Consider the following 22,831-nt stretch of genomic DNA (forward strand, 5'->3'; position numbering starts at 1 on the left):
GACTTATGCTAAAATCCAAAATTTTATGCCAAATTTGTCTGGCTCATTTAGCATAAAAAGAATAGCTAAGCATCTGTTTTTTGTTGCAACCAACTAACTGTTCATCAATGATTTGATCCCAATTGAGGTTCCCCCACCTTTCGTATGTAGCTTACGTATTATAGTAGGCTACATGGTTAGGCCTACTCAACTAATGTTAACAAACGTCCAGTTTGACAAATTGAATATCTTTAGCGGTCCGGTGAATAAGTTATTTCACACGCAGCCACGAACGTTAAGTTATGTGTACTAAACCACTTTTTTAGGTAAAGTGTAACTCGACTTGGATTTTTGAGAAAGTGTTGGGAAGTCCGGAGGTTGAAGCCCCCCCAGCAACTAAGATAATCACAGTAAAAATTGCTTCCTCCCAGTAGAAATCTGTTTAAAGAAGCCCTGAAACGCGGCAATGAGGTTATTCTTCCAAAAGCTCAAAGTCCACCATCAACTTCCAGAAGGTCCGGATTCGAACCGCGGTCCGCCAGTTGAGTAGCCCTGCATTGTAGGCTACAAAGCACATTTTACCTCATCCTGAAATACGGTAGGCCAATTTAATTGTTAGGTAGTTAGTAAGCGAAGTGCTTACTTCGGAATATTTCATTAGTAAATTGTTTTTTGACAGCTCTTAAAATTTCACCGCTATTCATTGCTGAAACCATGGGTTCCCAATACCGCTCGTTAGATTGTCAGCAGGGAATTGAGCGAACAAACCAAGCGAGAAAATATTGCAAAAATGTAGAAAGTTTGTGTAAGGTGTATCTTTTTACGATTTTGGGGAGAGGTAGCGTACGTGTGTGACCAAGTCTCCTCTTGAGATTCTTTACTGCTTTGATAGATATACACGTCAACAAGAAAAAGTAGGCTAATATGCATATTATTAAAATATAGAGCTTTCGCCACACAAGTGTGGCTTCTTCAGTATAATCTTATTCAAATAGAACTCAAATATGATTCTATTTAAATAAGATTGTACTGAAGAAGCCACACTTGTGTGGCGAAAGCTCTATATTTTGATAAATTGATTCTTCTGGTTTGGTGTGATATTGTTTACTTTATTTAAAATGTTTTGTCACACCGCGCATCCCAGTTGGGTCATTAGTTGAATTATAGGAAAATTTGATGAAAAGTTTAGCAATTTTTCTTTTTGGAATAATATACAGTTGTATGTATTTTGTGCATGGCGGCAATTGTTTCCGCTGTAATCAATCTATTCCATGGCTAATGAGCCAGACCATACTTTCAACCAATCCGAAATCTTGACCGAACTAAACTCGTTGTCAGTCAAGGAGGTAGTGAAACTTTGTACAAGAACTTTGAGTGCTTGGATTGCCAGTTTTTTAAAGATCCATCAAGAGCTCCAACCCAAAATTCAGCGTCTTTTCCACGGTTCAAAACATCATTTGCTATTTGCACCAAACTCGGAAACTTATTGCAAGGCATCCACAGTCCACACCCTCTAGACCAGTGGTTCTTAAACTTTTTGAGACACGCCTTCCTTTCACAATTCTAAAAAATTCGCGCCCCACCTTGTTTCAAAATCAAAAAACATTAAGCAGAACAGCAATTCATTTCCAGGTAAGTTGCATTAATGCGAAGGATGTGATTTTTTAGTGGATACCAAATGTTTAATTTGGGGATTAGTAGCAGATAATTCACATCTCAGACCGGCTTCACATCCAAGTTTGTTTCAAAAACCATTTTCGCACAAGTAGGCTAAGTGGATGAAAATGGAAGAAGTGTGCGTATATAGCCACAGCACCCACACTCTTGTAAATGTGCACATATTTCTCCTAAAACTCTGTCAGTGGCATTGCTTCAAGGTTGACCCTTGCAGCAGAATTTCATTTTAGCTTCAAGAATTCTTCTTGTAAATTGTCGGGAAGAATTTTCTCATTTAGACGAATGGGAAAATTGTCATCTGCCATTCTGGAAGTTCGGAGTCACTCAAGTCTGGAAAATAGCGTTCAAATTCTTGTTTCCAAAGTTGAAGGTGGCACTCCACTTCGAACTTAAGCTCGCACTGCAGTTCAATTTGGTTTTTCTCAAGGACAGTATCAAGGTTGGAAAATGAAGCTGCGATTCCTTTTTGAGCTCGACGTTGCCACAACCCCAGTTTTGCTATGAAAGCCTGGATGGCATCATAGCCTTTGATGCGATTAGTATTCTTGCCTTACAGGAGCAGATTTGAATTGGTGTTATTTTATTCAAGATGACACTGCGAACAAGTTGGTCTCAAACCGTCGTTGCTCAGATTTTAAAAACATATGACGCATTGTGGTACAACTTGGTCATTTACTATGACATCTATAAAGCCAAACTTCAGATAATTTTTGTCATACTTCCTCTTTTTCCCCACTCATTTTTTGTCAATTGAACTAATTAATTAAAAAATAAACCTAATTAAATGCTAAATCAATGCTAAAATTATAAAAATAGTTTGCGCATAGTAAAATTGGGGATACTGTTGTACTTCTAGCTTCTGTCACTTGTTGGTCAGTCGTTGCCATTATTATTACAATTAAAGCTCGAGGCTGCTGTGTCAGAAAGCCGTTGTGTTAAAGGCCTACTACATGAAATTTTCAAACAGGAATTAAGCATTAAAATGAGTAAACTGAACATTCAAGAATACATTTCAAAAAAAATTACCGAAAAAAAATTGTTTTCAATGGCGCTGGTAAGGCCCAAAGTCCAACGTTTCATTTATTTCCATTTTTTTCAAAATGACCAAAAAGTGCAAACACTGCTCGAGAATACGTCACTAAAGACTGCAACAACAAAAGCCATGTTACCACATCTGATATTTTGAGCAAACTGTCTGATGTTTTGATGTTGAAATGCGCTGTTTTGATGTACATACATACATAGCCTACAGTCAAATCGCCCGCGGTAACAATTATTGCGCGATTGGCTGATTGCTATAGTCTGTAGTGACGTAACTGTACAGTCGCACGCTTCGCTGCTCAGGCCAATTTCGTTTTGAAAGCTCTGACAAAAGCACGCGCACAATGGTGGTCAGACCGCAATGGGGCAAAATTTTATTGAAAATCGTTTTATGGTAGCATGTTAAACACAAAGAACGTGGAAAATCGCTAAGTCAGGTTTTTCCTGTACTACCCCTTTAAGAGAGTTGAGGTGTCAGGCAAACATTTAGCAACGTCTAAAACATCACAAAGAATGCGAGATGTGACAACAACACGCTCTACAACACTGTGCCACGGTAACACAAAGTTTCATCTTCAACAATCGACTGTCCAGCATAGTTGTGAAGACATGTTTAGTCATAATTCATGCAAAGTTTTTCAATTTCTTGCGCCCCCTTGTGAGCCTCACACGCCCCCCAAGGGGGGCGCGCCCCCCAGTTTAAGAACTACTGCTCTAGACCCTCCACAGTCCTAACATTACCTAGTCTACAAGTAGCACACTTCTAAATTATAAACTAATAAACTTAAACCGTAAAACCACAACTAAAAAGCACAACCAGCCCAAGAGCCCCAACCCGTGACAGTGATTTCGAATCAAACTAGCCCAATTCTACGAGAAAACCGTGAAACTACCAACCCTGAAGACAATTAACAGCAAACCAGCCTTTGAATCTACATGTAAAATCAGCGTCAGTAGTCACAATTTGTGCCAACTGACAAAGCGGACAAATAAATTCGCAATATTTCAACTAACACAGTCAACTAGTAGAAAAGATTGAATTGGCATGACGGAATCAAAGACACACGGCTATTGCTTACAGTAGCTCAGTGGTTCCCCACGCATGGGTCGCGACCCAAAGTTTTATTTTTGGGTCGCTTGTTTTTCAGGCATACTGTATCTTGGGTGAAAAATAGCAATCAAAAAATTTTAAAACGTGAAGAGATCGATCACAAAACTGGAAAATATAAACATAAGTCATGAAGTGTTTCATATCGAGACATCGGACAGCTTTCTAGCGTGTTCGTAGTGCAAGGAATTTTGGCAGTTTTTATTTTTATTGTTGTTATTATTATTACTGTTATTCAATGTAGACCTTCTATTAAATGTAAATCCAACAAAATTTCAGTCTCAAACATAAATTAACCTGCCAAAATTACGGGATATACATTGCAACTTGCGCTACATGTCACGAACACTATGTCAAAGTTTTCCACACGTTGGGCCACACATAGTCTGGTGTGGTAAAACGCATCAACGACAAAGCCCCAAGTGCTGTATGGACTCATTTTTTTCTCCACAGAGAAGCCCATGCTGAAAAAAAGCTCTCAAGAGCTGCACGAAGTGTTGAATGATGTTGTGAAGTGTGTAAACTTTATCTCTATTTTTATCTTTATTTCCATCTACACAATCAGGAAACTGATCCTGAGCTGAATGTTCCGAACAACGGAAAATCACTGTCCCTCTGCCCTGAACCAAAATAGTCCGGGATAACATTAGACAGATCGCTCACGTACACTCGTACAGCCACTATTTAGTATCCCTACGCAAGAAACTCTCATCACGCGCTGCTCAAGCTCTCGGCAGGCTCCAGCTGGGGAGCGAGGGCTGACACTTTGCGTGTAGCAGCCTTCACTCTTGGCTACTTTTCAGCATAGCACTATGTACCTTCTTGGTGCCGCAGTGGTCACGGCCACAACATCGACGCTGCTATCAACAGCCTTTTCACAACCCACCCTTGTTGTTTTATTGTCGTATTCGACTTGAACAGGAATCTTTACTTCAGGTAAGTTCAGCTTGGAATATTTTTTCCCATCAGAAGATACTTGAGCAATCCATCGAGCATCTGAGTCAACCACCAAGAAGAAGTCATTGTACATGATATCTACAAAAGTACGAAAAATGTTACATTGCGATTAAGATGTAGATCAGTGCTTCCCAACCTGGGGTTCGCAGACCCCTTGGGGGTCCGTGAGAAAGCATTTGGGGGTCCGTGATTACCTTGATGAATTTTGGAAAAAAAAACTTTGTTTTATATGCACGGATGGAGCACCAGCTATGCTGGGGAACTAATCCGGATTTGCTGCTTAGTAAAAAACGAAGCTCCTCACGTGGTTGTTACCCATTGCTTCTTACACAGGTACACCTCAGTAGCAAAAACTTTACTAGCAAGTCTCAAAGAAATTCTGACGAATTGCGTGAAAGTGGTTAATTTCATATAAAGCAGAGCTGTAATCCACCGTACTTTTAAAGCGCTCTGTCAAGAAGTAGGGTCAGATTACGGAGTACTTTTGTATCATTCTGTGATACGTTGATTATCTAGAGAAGGTTTAAAACGACTGCAGCAGCTACAAAGTGAGGTATCAACTAGTTTGAAAGCAAAAGGAAGTCCCCTCTCAAAATTATTCGAGAGTAAAAGTTTCTATACGGCATGGCCTACTTAGCCGATATTTTCGGTCATATTAACAATGTTAATCGTGGCATTCAAGGACCAGGTGTGACAATAATTGATGCAGCTGAAAAACTGAAAGCGTTTTTAGCCAAGTTGCCGGTTTGGAAACGCAGATTGGAAGCAGGTAATTACGCTAACTTTCCAATGTTAGAAGATCTTATCTTGATGGATGAAACTCAAAGAGAATGTACTCTTTTGATCTCTATGAGAGAAAAATTTTGCGCACACTTGAAACCCTGCAAATCTCATTTCAACGTTATTTTAATTTAGAACGCCTGCCGAACGAAGTTGAAACATGGATTCGAAATCCTTTTCTTTTTGACTTGAACAACATTAGCGATGACAAACTCAGTGAAGATGACCTAATTGATTTGAGATCAAAAGAGTTATTACGCATTGAGTTTCATTCAAAAACTGTGGAAGAATTTTGGTGCTCACAATTGCAAACCTATCCATTCTTGGCAAAGCAAGCGATTATTGTTTTGTTACCATTCATAACCACTTAACCTTTGCGAGGCACGATTCTCAGCTCTTTTTACTATAAAAACAACATCGAAATCGCCTGGACAGTGGACGTTGAAGATGACATGCGTGTTGCATTGTCAAAAACTCAACCGCAGTTCAGTCGTTTATTTCAGGAAAGGCAACAACAACCATCTCATTAAATTTGCTTACGTTGAAAAAGTTTCAGCATGGCACTTTGGGTCATCTTAATATTCAAATACTGCTGAGTGCTGACATTTCTTGAACAATCCATTCATTTTCTTATTTGAGCAACTGTTTTACCTGATATTTGCGCAGGAGTCACAGCGGCAATGCGATAAGACACCGTACAGTTGTAGTTGAGTAGCATAATTATTACAATAGTCAATAGTACTGTGATTGAACTGACTGGTGTGAAAATAAATTTGCAATAGTCAATAGTATGTTAATTGAGCTTCAGGCAACATTTAGGTAGGGGTCCGCAGAATTAATAATTTTTCTAAAGGGGTCCGTGACAACAAAAAGGTTGGGTACCACTGATGTAGATGCAAAAAAACGAACCGGCTTTTTTTTCAAAAAAAAAGTGGGCCAAAAAAACACACGTTTTTTTGTTTCTTTGTCTTTTTTTTTCATATTTTTCTGGAAAAGTTGCAAATTTTTTACAATTTGCAGCTTAGTTTCATTATAGTGCTCTTGAAAAACATTAAACTAGTAAAAATGGTTTTATGGTTGTGCTGAAATTACTAAGTGTTTGTGCTTGGCAGCAGCATATGTTTTTTGCATAGTCCTACGTTGTTTCGCTTTCTTCTTCATTCTCAGGCATGTTTGTGGCTGTAGACCTGACAAACATTGAATTAATGCAATTTGATACATGACATAATGTAAGTTAATTTCTTTTTCCTTTTATGGAAGTTAGCCTACGATGTTAGTATACCGGGACTGGTTATTCAATGGGTTGACGAAATTTTGGCAAAAACAAGACGGCAGTATTCAGAACACACATTACCTTGTTTGTGGTAATTTACTAATGCAAGCTATTGCCAATAGCTTGTTCAAACATGTTTTTTAACTGATAGCTTAACAACGATGTATATGCTTTATAAATGTTGAAACAGAAGTATTCTTTTTGTGTGTTGTAACTTGTAGGCTAAGGTCTTAGACACTTTGTCATTGATGCTTCTTGCAGATCATTTGTGACATAATGCAAAAGATCTTATCACTGATATTTTTAGCTGTCAAGAGTAAGTGCATTTGTCAGAAAAGGCTTAGGTTAATGTTCCATTCAAATGCCCACCACCCATGTTGACTATTGCTGGTAGCCTAACTACCAACCCTAAATGAAGAAAGTTTTTCTTTAAAGTGGAGTTTTTCAGCACTGCTTAGTGCTCAGTGTTCACATAGTGAATAAATGCTTCATAATACTTTTCCTAACAAGTATAAAGTTTTACCCATATTCCCGCGATGCAGGATAAAAATACAAAACAAACATCAAAGATGAAAACTTATTTTATTTGGGGACTAGTTCTATTACGTTTTGAGATAAAAATAAATTGACCTCTTGTCGTTACGCACCAATAAAACCATGATGCGTAACTTTAAATTTTTTTTATGCTAGAGGAAAGATTGACGAAAAGTTTGGCATAAACAGAAAAGTGCTAAAGTCTTAAAGTCCTGCAAACTAGTTCTAATTGGATGGATTAAGTGCAACCATACTTCTTTTAAACATGTCTATGACAGCGAATTGGTATGACTAAGGGAAAACAAATATGACTATGACATTACAAAAGAGTATTGAACCTCTTTAGGGAAAATAAAAAACATCAAAATGTTTCCATCTTTCACTACATTTAAATGTGATTTGGGCTAAAAGTTGGGACTTTAGCACTACACTGCTTTTGCCAAACTTTTCATCAATCTTTCCTCTACCCAAATAAAAAAAATGTTTTTTAAAGTTACGCAACATGGTTTCATCGGTGCGTAACGACAAGAGGTTAATTTATTTTTATCTCAAAACGTAGTAGCCAAAACTTGTTTTAATGTTCATAAACAGATAGCCCACCCAGAAAACATGGGGGTAGAGCTAAAAATTATCCAAATATGTTGAGCGGTTCTTGAGATATTGCCGTTTTTCTATTGCTCCTTATCTATGAAGCCACCTAGTGGCTAAGGTTATTTCACTTTTAACTCGAGAACCGCTTGTGTGGTTTTCATCAAGTTTGCACCAAATGCACATCAACTGGAACAACCTCTTGATGTTGTACTGGAAAAGGTGTGGTGTGCTGGTCTAAAGTGCTTTTGTGAAGCAGAGAAACAGGACACTGATCACCTGGTCCTAACATGCCCATTAACCAAAATCCCAGGTGGCTTCGAAACTGTACACGAGTGTGGTACTGCATTTAACAACTGGCTGGACCAAATTACAGACAATACTTGAGATGTGCCAATCATAGGACACTGTTACTACTATTTGAGACCATGATAAATCTTTATGGCTTTTGTGTTGAGACTTGACAGCTACAAAATTGCAATGAAACAATATATCAGACATATTGTCTGATTTGAAATAAGTTATACGAGTTATGAGACTGTTTGTTTGTTGAAAGAGACGCTATTGCAATGAGTTTACCCTAATTGCTGCATATTGTGAAAATAGTTTAATGTTAAAATAGGTAGAAAAAAAAAAAAAAAAAAACGAATAAAAAGCAAAAAAAAAAACAATAAAAAACGAGCTCGTTTTTTTCAAAAACAAAAAAACGTTTTTTTACATCTCCAATTGCGATTCAAAGCCAGTTCATGAACCATCACATAGCATTGAATTCAAAACTAACTTGAATTGTACACACTAGAATAGCTTCTTTGGCATCATGCCGGCACTGTGAAGTGCTTCGTGTTTACTAGCACGACTATAATAATTCAATAAGTGATGACAATAGCATCGAACATGCAATACAGATTAAGGTTTAAAACTAGAAAAAACGTTTATTTATGAGGTTAGGGAACGAGGCTTGGTAGGCAAAACGGATATGCGTGCAAAACCGACGTAGTTAGAAATTAATTAATTTCTAATATTAAAAATTGAGCTGGTAAACTGAAGCTGCGTGAGTAACAACGTACCTTACACTAATTTATTAATTATGAACCAATTATCTGCTTCAAGCTGCCCAGACAACCATTTCATCTGTTCAGATCTTTACCAGATTGGGTACGGATCTGACCAGACCTTTCCCATATTTGGACTGAATAAAGTGGCAGTTTGGGTGACAATTTGCTTGGGTTAGGTTTAGATGTAGGCATCCACTACTTTAAAAGTACAGTAGCTCACTGCCACTACCGCTACTAGGGCTAAGGTAGCACGCGCTACTGCTACCCGCTACCAATCGATAAAAGTAGCGCGCTACCCGCTACCGCTACTCAGGTGGAAGTAGCGCGAGCTACCGTTACTGTACTTCTCCTGTTACTTTTGTCTTAGACTGACACAGAAAGCACTGTATTGTGACTTCAAAATGAATGATATCATTCGTTTACACTCCCATTTCAATGTCATTACATAACTGCCATTTCATAGTCATTTGGCTACATCTTTATAGAAAAACACGTTCTGGGTGAAATGTATTGTTACGCATCTACCAAAAACACGAGCATTTAAAAATGCGCCTCGTGGAGTCCTTCTGTTTGGGCGTCAGAACGTCCTTTCCTACAAAGAAAGGTCTCTCCACTGCAGCACTGGAAGGAATGGGAAGTTACATTGGATGAAGAGACGTTTTAAATCGACACTAGGAAAGCTCAAGGGCTTGCTTCTGTCCGAAAAAAAGGCCGCCACAATTGACTTGTCTTTTCTCACCGACGTTTGATGACATGCATAATTGCATATTGCATGTTGCATAATGACCGGCTATGTCACATATGGAAACCTTGAAATACCAGGCCGACTGTTTCGTAACAGGTCGGCAAACTAAACTCACTATTTTGGCCTAAAAGTTTGTAGATATGAATCACAGGCTTGTAGATGTTGACTCAATGTAAGGAAAGTTTTTAAGTTAGGAGTTGAAATATTGGGCATCTGGACATTTTTCTTAGTGGTAGTGAACTCACACACAGTTAGTTACAGCATCGGCAAATCTAGCAGCTAGCTAGAGTGAAGAAGAAAGCAATGAAATGGCACAATGTCTATAAATGTAGTTGGCTTTCATGTAACATTTTCAAGCAACATAACACAGAAAAGCAATGTACCGAAATTATGTTGCTGATTGCTGGGTAAATCAAGGTTCACATATTCAATGGCTACAGGCCTAGTTTTATCTTCATTTCAGCATAGGCCTACTTCTTGATTGCTACTGTAGACTCTTTTAATTTTGTAGTAAGTTGACGTAGGGAAAGCAGGTTAGTTTCACGTTTGCAAAACTAATCCAGATGAATCAAATGTTTTCTGTCAGCAAAATACTGTAACTTTTTGACGAATCTGTGAATCGTAATGCAAGGTTTAAGATATAGAATACAGTTAGTCTATACAATATACATGGTCTCGAATCAGCCATGGTTTGTAGTTCACAATTAGATGATAAACTTGTTGTTTTACTGCACTTTATAGGAAGTGACAAGATGTCTAATAAATGCGTTGCGTTTGGTTGCAATCAGGCTCCCTTGCTTATGCTGCCAATATTGCTAAGTTTGATTTTCCTTTGGGTAATGTAGAGCTGCTGCCGCAATGGATAAAATTGGTAAATCGGTCAAACTGGGAGACTACAAAAATTCTGTTTTATGTATGAAGCATATAGAAGAGAACTTTAAAAATTCTGGTAAAAGAAATAAAGTGGCATCAAAATCCTATTCCGATAATTCATTCAATTGAAGCATCAAAATGCCGATCATCTTTATCATCTCCAACAGGTAGGTAAAGGTGAGTCCCATACTTGGATCCAAGCATCGGGGGATGACAAGATAAGGTTCTCATTATACTAAGCTCTCGGCACTAACAAGAGTGGTCTATGGTGGCCAAGAGGTAGAGCAGGGTAGGCGAGAGTAGAGTAGGCAATAGTAGAGTATGGTGGCCAGTTCCTTTCTCTCGGCCGCCCTTCCTTCAGCAACTACGCCCACCCAAATTATTAAACCCCGGGTAGAGGTGAGCGGTATTTGTCAGCAACCAGCATAAGCCGGGAGTCGAGCTAGGATTGCATGATTGGAAAGCGAGAGCCTTACCTGCTGCGCCATCGATATGAGCTCTGCTAATACAACTATTGCATGGATATATTTTGTTGTTTTTATTTTTGTTTTATTGTAATATTTTATTTTTGCTTATTATTACAGACTTTTTTGGGTAGCTTGTTTAGGGTACAACGAACAATGGACGAGTCGGAAAAAACTAATATATCGATATCACTTGACACGCAGCCTAAAAAAACAATAGATTTTTAAGCGTGAAAATTATTTGCAAATAGACAATTAGTCTGTTTTGAAGACCTATAAATATCAAAGACGCATTTTTCAAACAGTTTGTTTAATTTGATTTGAATACAAATGCTAAAGAAGTTGCCTAAGTTATGGCAGCGAAAGCTTTATTTATAATAGATTTACTAGTTGCCAAACCTGACTGCTTTTACTTCTGGATATTCATTCTGACAAATTTACAAAAAGTAGCTTGGTCTTTGCTCCATGGCTAGAGCAAAACGGACACCTAGAAAAAAAATGTTTTTTTGTGAATAAACAAAGAAAGAAAAGTACATTAAGTTTCATGCTCTGGAGAGTTGTTGCTACGTAACTTGCTAATTTAAAAAAACGTAATTGGTCACCATATCTGATTTGTTTTTTTAAATAGAGCACTATTTTTTAAAACGTTAGCGTGTCCGTTTTGCCTCGCCTTACCCCATACCGACCACAGGTTTATACAATTTCGCTGCATGCTGTAAAGCTCGATCTTGTTGAACCTAATTGGATTTGGCGTTCTTTCCAAACAAATCCAGTGATAAATAGTAAAGCTTTAGTTCAAGAATAAAAGATACTACTTCCACCTACTAGATACGCATGATGACCCATCGCCATCCAAAACCATACCCATATTGCAACCACACTTTCTCATGTTTCCCAAAGGTTGAGAAAAGCAAAAGTGCTCACACCCACCGTTGTTGATGTCGCATGGCCCTATAATAAATGAGAATATCAACACAATCATGAAAGTGATATACAGTAGAAATAGCCTAAATATATGCAGTATTTATTGCAATAAACAAGCTTTCAATATTTTGATTTGTTGAATATCACTATTTCTCAACAGATGCAGTTGAAATAAAGAAATTCTTCAATATTCTTAAAAGTTCGCTCTTCAAGGAGGAGCCAGATTTGCCCTTTTATCATATTTCCTTCGATTACTAGAAGCACAGTAACGCCATGCAGTTAGTTTTTCTTGACTTTTCCCAAAATTGCAATACAGATCTCATGATGTTGAATTTAATACTAAAACGTGTGTAGTTTTTTTGTAAATTCAAGATTTTGGTGAATTTTTGCTGTTTCTAGCTAACTTCCAGCAAAGCGTGAAATGGATTACACTGTGCTTACATTTACAAGCCAAAGCTCATAATTGATTTGTGCATCAATATGCGGAGCCGAGAGGCGCTTCGTCCAGTTTTCTATTGTTTGGTTTGACCTCAAGAACACAAAGCGCATTATATCTTGTGCTCCAATATAAAAGCCAGTAAACACAAGAATCTTAATTCGAAGCAATAATCCACCATCAAAATTGTATGTAGGCCACAAACTATTCAAAACAGCTGTTTTAACAAGCAAATATCTATTGACGAATAAAAAACGTTGCAATAAGAAATTTTCCCTTGGGTAATGACTTGAAAAACCTAGTTTCGAATTAAACATTCTATGGAAATGCTCTCATTCTTGTTTTAACAAAACTTGCAATTAAGGAAATGTATTACAACAAATGCTTTTGAAAGAAACTTGGTATGGCGGTTTTGCAAAGACAAACAATGAGATCATGCTGACTTGATGACTATATGTCCCTTCCCTGCTTTATCTACCCTATTTGTTGTTATGTTCTGCATTTTTGTTTTGCCGTGAACTGTATGGTGTTGCAATGGGCGCAAAATAAAAATGATAATGCCAGGCGTCACATAAGACAAACAACAAATCATCTTTCTTTATTATTGATTCAATATCTCAAAGGCTGTAAGATACAAAGACAATCTGATTCTGTACAGTTTGTGCAACAGTTCAGGGGAGGACACTACTTAAAATGATGCAGTATAAAAAATATTTTCAATAAAGACTGAGTCGAAAAAGCGATGCGAATTGTGGTGTTTAGTGACTTCAAGTCAAGGACAGAAAAGGTAAAAAAATATCACGATAAAAACAAAGAACTTGTGTGAAATTCGCAGAACCATAACGCGATCGCGCATGCCATAAACGCGTAATTTGTATGCTGCTTCAATCTGGCCGGCAGTCACAAAGATAGACAGCAAAGGTAATTTGTAACTCGATAACAGCATAATAGACATTATAAATACGTAAACCGACAATTTTCTTTTGCAAACATTTTACTTCTTAACAATTTACTTCTAACAGTAAATTTTCCGCAACAATTTTTGTGATGCGTTTATGAACCACGATTTGTGAAATTATTCATCGTTAATATATTTTTACTTTTCAGATGCCGCATAACGTCATCAGAAAAAATTGCAAAAAAATATTCCATTATTTTAATGTAGTCGGCTTATACCGGTACATCTTTAATTTTTATGTAAACGTAGTCCAATTGTTTCAATAAAGAAATCATTTTTTTGGCCATAAAAAGGTATAAAAAATAATTTGCAAATGTTTGAAAGAAATGTAGGAAGTTCTCTCATAATCTGGCACAAAGTAATTATGTTTAATTGTTTATTATATCTCTGCAAAGAAGCTTCGTTGTGATCATCTTTATTTTTGAAGCCATCAATTATTGTTTTGTTCTGGGCCAGAAGCATGATCCACAACTTATTCAATAATTGTTGCTTTTTGTTGGTGCATCGCTTTGTCACCTTTATGCATATTTTTTTTATTTTATGTGCTTCTAACAATAACGACCAACACTTCAGTCCTTTTACATTGATTCAACATTAGTAAACGTTGAATCAATGTAAAAGGAATTAATTTTATGACTTGTTTACGCATGTTCCTCACTTTGCTGTTATTGTTTCGACGATGGCAGACTCAAATTCAATTGGTTGATACAATCTTCTATAAAAGTGACGTTCGATCTTAGCTTTGTAGATGCAAATGCTGTATTTTAGTAGATGTTATACATGAGTCATGTTTATAAACACCCGTAAGCGAAATGACTTAGGATGTAATCTGCATGATATTTTTGATGTAACTTGACAAAAATTTACAATTTCAAAAGCTACTAATTTGAAAACAGGAAGTTTAGGTACTCATTTTCAACATTGTAATTTCAAACGCCCTTTCTCTACTTAAAATACTTATAAATCAAACCTAATTGTAGACCTGAAATACACAAACGAAGATTTGTGTCGTAAATCGTAATCAATGCAATGAGTAAGCACATACACTTTTTGCGATTGATCAAGCTCATTGTTCTCCAGATCTTGGCATGAAATCGGATTAACACGGTAATTAATCGGCGATAAGACAAAGCAAAATTGTTGTTTTTGGGTACCTTTGCAAAAATTGAAATATTAAATCTAGCATATAAAATTTTAGAAATAACACACACCTGGTTGGATAGGTTGAGAATCCCCTCCCACAATCGTGACAGCGGCAGGGGTGGAAGTTTTTATAACATGCAAAGTGTTCCCTGATGTTTTGTTGAGGATTAATATCATATTTTCGGTTTCAGCCGTCACATACAACCAGTTCTACAAAATAAATCATCGTCTGGACACATTTAATTGACAAGCACAACATAAATCAATATACTCTATACGGCTGAAGAACACAGAAGTGACGATAAACTTCATGAATAGAACTTGAAAGACAAGAAGACCTACGTAGCCTACTCGTTTGTAACTAAGCTAGAACAAGGTAGCCTACCCACATTCCCACAGAGAAGCTCCTCAAATGCAAAATTTAAATAGCTTGAGTAATAGCTACTGTACACTGTAACTTGTATTTTTTGTTAAATCCTTACTTGAAAAATATAAAGGTCTGTTAGTGACAAATTGACATTCTTGTAAAGTACTTCTGGTTCATTAGCTTGCCCGTTTATTGAACTGTGCAGTATCATCATATCTTTTGAATCGATCCAATAAATTCTGAAAACAAAAGGAATGCCTTTTAAGTAACTACCATTGCTTGCTTTCAGTCAATCAAGAAAAAAGTATTGCGACAATGAGAAACAAATATACTTCCTAAGAATACTAGGAAATGTGGCATGTATAGGTTTATACCAGGGGAACAGGCGTAGCCAGCTAAACATTTCGGGTGGGGGGAAGATAAGTATTTTTAAACATATAAGTGAGCCCTGCTCATTCTAAGAGTTCTTTAAGCCACTCAAAAGTAAAACTTTGTCAAATGATGGTGTAATAGAGTGTGGAATTTTTGTTTAAAATATTTCGAGGAGGGAGAAATTGTGCCTATTAGTCCCCATAACTACACCCTTGGCCAAGAGTGCCCAAAGTCGTGTCTTCTATTGTTTGTTTTTTTATTTCCCGCACCTGTTGTTACACGCTCTCTTATTTTTGGCTCGCAGGCACACAGAAATGATACCACTTCAATTCGCTTTTTTTTTTAAACTAATGAGGACAGCATTTTCTCAGACAAGAAAATTGTCTATGATACAAGAAGAAATCTCGCCAAAAGAAGTTAGGATCCCCTTTGCGTCATAATTGTGAAATTAACTATTATTGTCCTGTAAAGTACAGTAATGACTAATGAGTGATAGTATATGATACAGTCAGCAATTATTCATTTGTTTGTTATCCAATTCAACGATCGCTTTCGTGGTTCTGCCACAATTGACAAAAACTTATTGCTATTAACTTCTTTCTGCGTGAATCCTGATGAGGCTCCAGCCCACCTGTAGCTAATTTATTGTTGACAAAGATAAATTGTCAATGTTAAGCATTTTGGAATATGGTAATTTCAAATAAATTGGGCCTTTTACATGTTGGCCTTTTACATTTTTCCAAAAACTGCGTAGGTCTATAAATGGCGTAATCTGCACAAATTGCACGACACTCACCCCTTCATATTTTCTTACACAAATAGAAACCAGCTCAGCGGCCGAGTGATTTCGCTTTCGGCTCTGGTTCTGATAGGTCTGAGATCGATTCCAGGTTGGGTCAAACCGAAGACTTTAAAAACGCTACCTGTTGTGTTCTCTCTTGCATAACGCAGTGAAAATATGTCTGGTAATAATGTGATGAAATCGTAAACCTGATTAAAAATGAACCCTGTGGCTAAAAGCCGTAGCCGATGTAGAGAGACCATAAATCAAACCATAACATTATCATTATTATAATTACACAAACAGAATGCCAGCTCTTCTGTGTTTGCAACTCAGTGGTTGTCAACCACAGTGTTGTCAACTCTGTGGTTGCGCGTTAACAGGTGGTACACATGTCGTCGTTCCGTAGTGGGCGGTTTGTAGCTGGCAAGGTTCGGATTTTTTTGGTTTTAGAAAGACGTTTCTGAGGGTTCGTGAACATAAAAAGAGGCGGACTGGTAAATCCAGGTCTTTGAAGGCTTTCTTTACTTTACGGTCCGCGTCGTCGTCGCTCATAAAATGAAATTCAAAATGTATTGGGTTATATGGTGTCTGGGGGGTTGTCTGTTTTGCTGGTATGGTCGTTGTTTGGGTGGTTGCTTTAGGAAGTCCTTGGGGTATCTGTTGTCCTCGATCGTCTTCTCGAATTCCGTCAGGTGTGGTGTTGCTTTATTTGGTGAGGAATATCCATCCTTTCTTCTCTGGAGTATGGTCTTCTTGGTACTTGTGGGTATGGCCGAGTCGAAGTGTGGGAGTAGTTTTGTCTGCTTTTTTTCTGGTAGAACTCGTGGTGGATTGTACGGTTCTCTGTCAATGTTTATAGTGAAATCCAGTAGTGAGATGGCGTTATCTGCTGTTGGTAGTTTTATTTCAAAGTTAACAGCTGGGTGCGCTTGATTGACAGCGTTTTGGATGGCCAAGGCTTCCCTGTTGTTGACTGTCAGCAAGAATGTGTCGATAATGTATGGAATGTAGAGGGTGAGGTTTGTCTGTTTCCGCCATGTCTGCTTTTCAAGGGTGTCCATGAAGAGGATGGCGAGGAGTCCAGATACGACGTTTTCCATTGGTAGACCGTCAACTTGGCTATAGAACTTCTCCTTGAATGTGAAGACGTTGTTTTGAAGGATAATCTCGAGGAGGGAACAGATCTCTTCAGGGTGGAACAGGCTTTAGAATTGAAGTGAGATGTTTTAAAAATTACCTGCTGTCTAACTGTTATGAATACAAATAAAATTTAAAAATTCCTACATACAGCGGAAAATATTTTATTGAAGCAATTCTGTGCGAAAAATAAATTAAAGATGGACTTGCAAGTTTTGTAAATATTTTTTTGCCGTCAGTTTAAACTACAATAGCAAAAAAGAAAATAGTAAAAATAATTTGTTGTGGCCATCTTAGGGCCCCAAAATATAGCTTACAGGTGAAAACTGGTAATCTTATGTTTTCCTATATTTGTTCCATAAATGTAATAAACGAGGTAAGAAATTATGGAAAAAAGAGTGTTGAAACATTTGCTGTTCCTTCATTTATAATTCCTGTTGGAATTGCAGTACTTGATAGTATCATGTTGGCTATGAAATAGGGATACCAATAAATGGTGGCGATATTGCCTTGGTATTCGAATTCATGGTATATCAGATAAAATAGCTAACATTATCAAAAATATGTTTCTCGGCAGCCGATTGTAGCAAGAATTGACAGCGATAGACACCGTGTTTGGCCCATGAGGCTGGGCTCGTCAGTATCACACCACTAATACTTGCCACAATGGTACTCGACCGCCCAGCTTTCTTGCTATAATCGGCTGCGGAGAACCAATTTGTTGATTGGATGGACTGAATGGCTAGCGTAGAAGCTACACTATTATGGCTATTGAATCGCAACTGTTCGCTGTATTAGTGAGTTCAGCTTTGTGTTGATAGCCGGGAAGAACGCCCATTTTTTCAGAATTATCAAAAATACATACACGAATGGCACTGCACAAATCAAAACAGAAAACCTAAGCGATAAACTAAAGAGTCAGAAAGGAGTGCTCCAACGTGACACTTTTGCACCTGCTATGTTTACAGCTTCAGTTGAAAAGATATTTAAAAGGGGAAATCTGAGACTGGACTTGTCATTAATGGATACTAGGCTGTGCCAAAAAATGGCGAGATTCATGGATTTTTTTTTAACTTTCTGAAAATTTGTAGTAGACTCTTACAAACACAAATTTGAAAAAAAAATTGAAAATAATGACGTCACACGGTTGCGCTGGGCGTTTCTATGGTTATAGTCCGGCAGCCCGTGACGTATTTGTAACATCATAAGGTACAAAAGGTTTGAATGTTTTATCAACCTTGCCCCACTGTGGGATGTTCAGAAACCCACATCCGAGGTTTCACTGCTGGGGCGTTTGGGGGCTACGGCCCGGTGAAAAACCAATTTTGGGGGTCAAAAAAACATCATAAGGTACAAGAACAAAACCTACGCCAGATTTTATGCCTTCACTTGTAGACTTTGGAACAAGTCGATCTGGGTGCCCCAGGTGGGGCATTCCCGAATAAGGGGCCCCCAAAGTTGGGGCAAAATACGTAAAAATAACATCATAAGGTACAAAGATGGAACTTCTTTCATCAGTTGGGGCATGTTCCACTGAGTACGAAACAACTTTTCTTATGGCCCCAAGGTGGGGCTTAACCTCATTTTGGGGGTATAACCCCTAAAATTCACAAAATTAACATCATAAGGTAGGAAAAGGTTTGGTTAGTTGAGCCGGGTAACGGTTGATCCATCCAGTTTTATCACAACGTCGTGCATGATTAGTCAACCGTTTAAACGAAAATATGGAAAAACTTGAAGTCCATCAGCACATGTAGTTTTAGGGATTTTCCACAAGCAGAAAAATTGTGAAGCAGTTAAATGTAAAATGGTGGGTAAAAGTATAGTTTTGAGAGAAATAAGAAATGTGTTATTTTTTCCTACGATGTTTCATCGTTGTCTTAATCGAAATTCTGGGATAGGTATGGGCAACTTACCCTTTGTTTTAATAGTTCTCGTTGCTTGATTAGCCATTTGTTTATTGGCAATTTTTTATGAATTTTGAAAATGGCGGCGATGTCAACAGTTGAGCCACTTGCAATGTTGACGGTTGAGCCATGTCTTTGTCATAAGGAATGTAGTTTATGAGCCGATGGTCCTTACGTACTGCCCTAGTTTTGTTGTACCGTACTGTAATTGATGCGTAGAGCTGGTGGCGTAGCCGGGGGCGGTCCACTTCCTCCCTTAAACTTCCATAAGTAATTCTTTCTGCAACGCACCAATTTGAGGGTAATTTTTTTAGCACTCCCCCCCTTATATTTTTGGATAGCAACGCCACTGTTTGCTAATGTTCGTTTTCTTCACAACCTTGCGAAATTCTTTCAGAAAGATAAAAGCACCTTCGTGCAAAGTTCACTATTCAATGATTCTCAGTGTTTTCAGTAGTATAAATTTCTGTTCGTTCAGTTTTCACTGTTATTTCATTTTAAGACACCAGACACAATACGTAGTTTAAACATTTTTTGATTGTTTATTTGCAAGATGTTCAAGAGAAGAGTTTATTGTGTTTGTTGCAGATTGAGCTCTCTTTTGGGATATCTTTTGGAAGTGAAATAATTAGTGGATCCACCGTGAACAATGGGTGGCTCAACCGTGAAATTTAGGGTATCATTTGAGCCGGCTGAGTGTCAATTTCAAAATGCCGATAAATGATATAAATCGGAGTCAGTCGCAAACACAAACTGCTCACAAGAACCGCAAAAGACTGAAGTTTATCATGATGGATTCGGATTTTTGATAAAGTTTGTCTTTAAATTTTTATTGCAAAAACATCGATTTCTGGCTCAACTAACTAGACCTTCCCCTACATCGATGAAACCAGGTGTAGGTGATAGTACCTCACTTACGGATTTCAAAACATTAAAATTTGGTCGCCCCAGGTGGGGCATTCCCGAATAAGGAGCCCCCAAAGTTGGGGCAAAATACGTAAAAATAACATCATAAGGTACAAAGATGGAACTTGTATCATCAGTTGGGGTATGTTCCACCGAGTTCGAAAAAACTTTTCTTATGGCTCCAAGGTAGGGCTTAACCTCATTTTAGGATATACAACCCCCAAATTCAAGGTTGTAGCCTATTTGGATGAAACAAAGTGTTTACAAAACGTCAAATTGTTTTTTGCTTCAGCTGAGGATTTTTCCTAGCACAAAGACTGATACCGGGTGCGAAAGTCATAATTCCATAATAAGCAACTGCGCTATAATTTATCTATAATTTAATATTTCACCGGTTTTAATATTTCACCAACTATAATTTAATATTTCACCGGTTGAAGACTGTAGTGTACAGTAGCATACAATGTGATAATGATTCGGAGGTCACTGGCAGCTGAAGTTGTAGATCTTCAACCGTATAAAAAGCAGAAACGGATGACAGAGCTCATTTTTTTGGCTCTTGAGGATGAAAAGAGAATTCAAACGCACAAGGCTTTGCAAAACTTTCCTACGATTGATTAATTGTGGATGGTGTCCCTTGCCTTGGGTATTCCAAGGACACCTATGTGGGTCCGATGGAATGCAAAAGTATTCGAAGATAACTTCCCAATACAGTAGATCTCGTACCTTCCGCAGATCAACCAGTCTCCCCCCAGTCTGCAAGTGGTTGCTGAAACAATGACAAGATCTTTGCAGATAGCAGATGAATGCCAGCAAGAGTACATGTGTGGTACATACGATCTGGCCATTGCAAAACATGCCCTCACCATTCAAGAACAAGAAAGTCCAAAATATGACCGTTTGTTCATATTACTGGGTGGTTTCCACATTTGCATGGCGGTTTTTAAAGCTATGGGTAAGTACTTGGATGGTTCAGGTGGTCCATACATCCTAACAGAAGCTGGTATTCTTGCTGAAGGATCCCTTAACGGGTTTCTGCGTGGTACTCATTACCATAGGTGCAAACGAATACACGTTCTTTTCGGAGCAGCATTAGGAATCTTGCATTTTAATCAATTCTTGTTACAATGCCCTGCTCCTGAAAATCTGGACGAAGAACTACGTCGTTTATGTATTTGTCCATCCCAGTCAACAATTGGCTTTTTGGATGACGATGTTAAAGACTTTTTGAGTTTCTACCAAGAATTTTCAAGGAAAACCGAAACAGGAAAAAATGGCAAGACTGCCCAGTACTGGTATGGATATTGGATACTTAAAACTTGTCAAGACGTACCTCCTCTTTGCTCGTAGTATTCATTCTGCAAATCATCAGTTGTTTGTGCACTGCATAGGAGAGATGTCAAGCGTGTTCTTCATTTTCAACCAACCAAATCATGCAAGATGGATTTTGCGACTGCAGGATAACATGCTAAAAATGGAAGAAACTCATCCTGGAATAAGTGATCTGTTTGAACAAGGCATCTTGTCCGTAAAAAGAACTAAAAAAACTTCTGTGGATGTGCTGTTGATCAAACTTTGGAGCAAACAATCAATGCAGAATCCGCCAATTGATTCACTGGGATTACGTCTTTCACCAATTCAATTGGTGCCAGACAGATGGGCACTTACCCACTTTATGCGCCATCGATCCTTCACCACTTCTATGAAGATCTGGGAATGACATCAGCAGAGGAAGCAGCATTTGACCTTCGTCCTTCAAGCATCGATAGAGATCGCAGACATTTGCATAAACTAATGCAAAAAATAAGTAGTACAGTTAATCTATTTAGTGCAAGCTTCGATGTATCCTTTTTATTCAATATTAGCACAGGAAAAGCAGTCGCTCCTGCCACTTAAAATTTTCTTTTGAATGTTTTTCAAAAAGGAACTAAGGATAGAAACAAATGTTCCAGCCAATTGTTCACCAAATCAAACGTCATATAAAAACCGTTATGGTCTACTTAACCTAGCTGGCATCTTACGTCATGGAAATTGCTAGAAAATGTCCAAATATTGCACCATCGGTCGTAAGACCTGATGAAATATTGCATCACTACCTTTGAACACCGGTTTGAATTGCGTGACAATGCTTTTCATTATTGCGTCACAGTTACTGTGTACGTGCATTTGAGATATTGCAAATCATTCTGGTTATTTGTAAAATTGTTTGTTGGAAGTCGGTCGCATATTTAACTGTTTGCTTGGTGCTTGCTAGCTGGAGAAATTTTCCGTCTTTTAACTAAATAATCTGTTCTGTAGTGACAAGTTTTAGTGGTGTACGGCGTTGCATTCCAGTTTCGACAGCCAGGTGGCTAATTTTACAGAAGTACAATTTTGAATAGACGTTTCAAAGCAGTGTTTCTTTTTCGGTCATTACATACAGACGAACGGATTCGGGAATCTTAGTTACAATTTTCCCACGAAGAGATTATGGTTTACCGCTGTGACCAACAAATTTATAAGTCAATGCCACCAGGACCCTAGCACCTTCAACAAGCCAATACGTAGAAACAAAATCTGCAACTTTGCTTCTGAAGCTGCCGTTGTGAAAAGCATAACTCGCGAAAGCAAATTTTCTCAGTTGAGAATGGAACGCAATTTGATGGGAAGGCTTCTATGTTTAGCAGTAAATCACAAGGTAGACATGGAAGTGATGCTGTTTTACCCCCTCACACCAGTACCACTGTCTTTGTGCTATATGGATGCAACGATGAAATCAACCTAAACGTCAATGCTTTTGAAGGCTCTTGAAAAGATAATTGAAAGTACAGATCCGCCTTTTGT

At 37.9% G+C, this 22,831-nt stretch overlaps 1 protein-coding gene across 1 annotated transcript in view; it reads right to left on the bottom strand.

Moving 5' to 3' along the window:
* Positions 1 to 22,831, bottom strand: part of LOC145788465 (low-density lipoprotein receptor-related protein 5-like) — a 111,875-nt gene that overhangs the window by 52,637 nt on the left and 36,407 nt on the right. The window contains exons 6-9 of the mRNA XM_082600230.1: positions 15,018 to 15,141; positions 14,604 to 14,745; positions 11,900 to 12,025; positions 4,692 to 4,840 (exon numbers count right to left, since the gene is read on the bottom strand). Coding sequence (XP_082456356.1) covers positions 4,692 to 4,840; positions 11,900 to 12,025; positions 14,604 to 14,745; positions 15,018 to 15,141 — 541 coding nt within the window. The remainder of the gene's footprint in view (positions 1 to 4,691; positions 4,841 to 11,899; positions 12,026 to 14,603; positions 14,746 to 15,017; positions 15,142 to 22,831) is intronic.

This window comes from Aplidium turbinatum, chromosome 2, assembly GCF_918807975.1.
Source record: "Aplidium turbinatum chromosome 2, kaAplTurb1.1, whole genome shotgun sequence".
Lineage (NCBI taxonomy): Eukaryota > Metazoa > Chordata > Ascidiacea > Aplousobranchia > Polyclinidae > Aplidium > Aplidium turbinatum.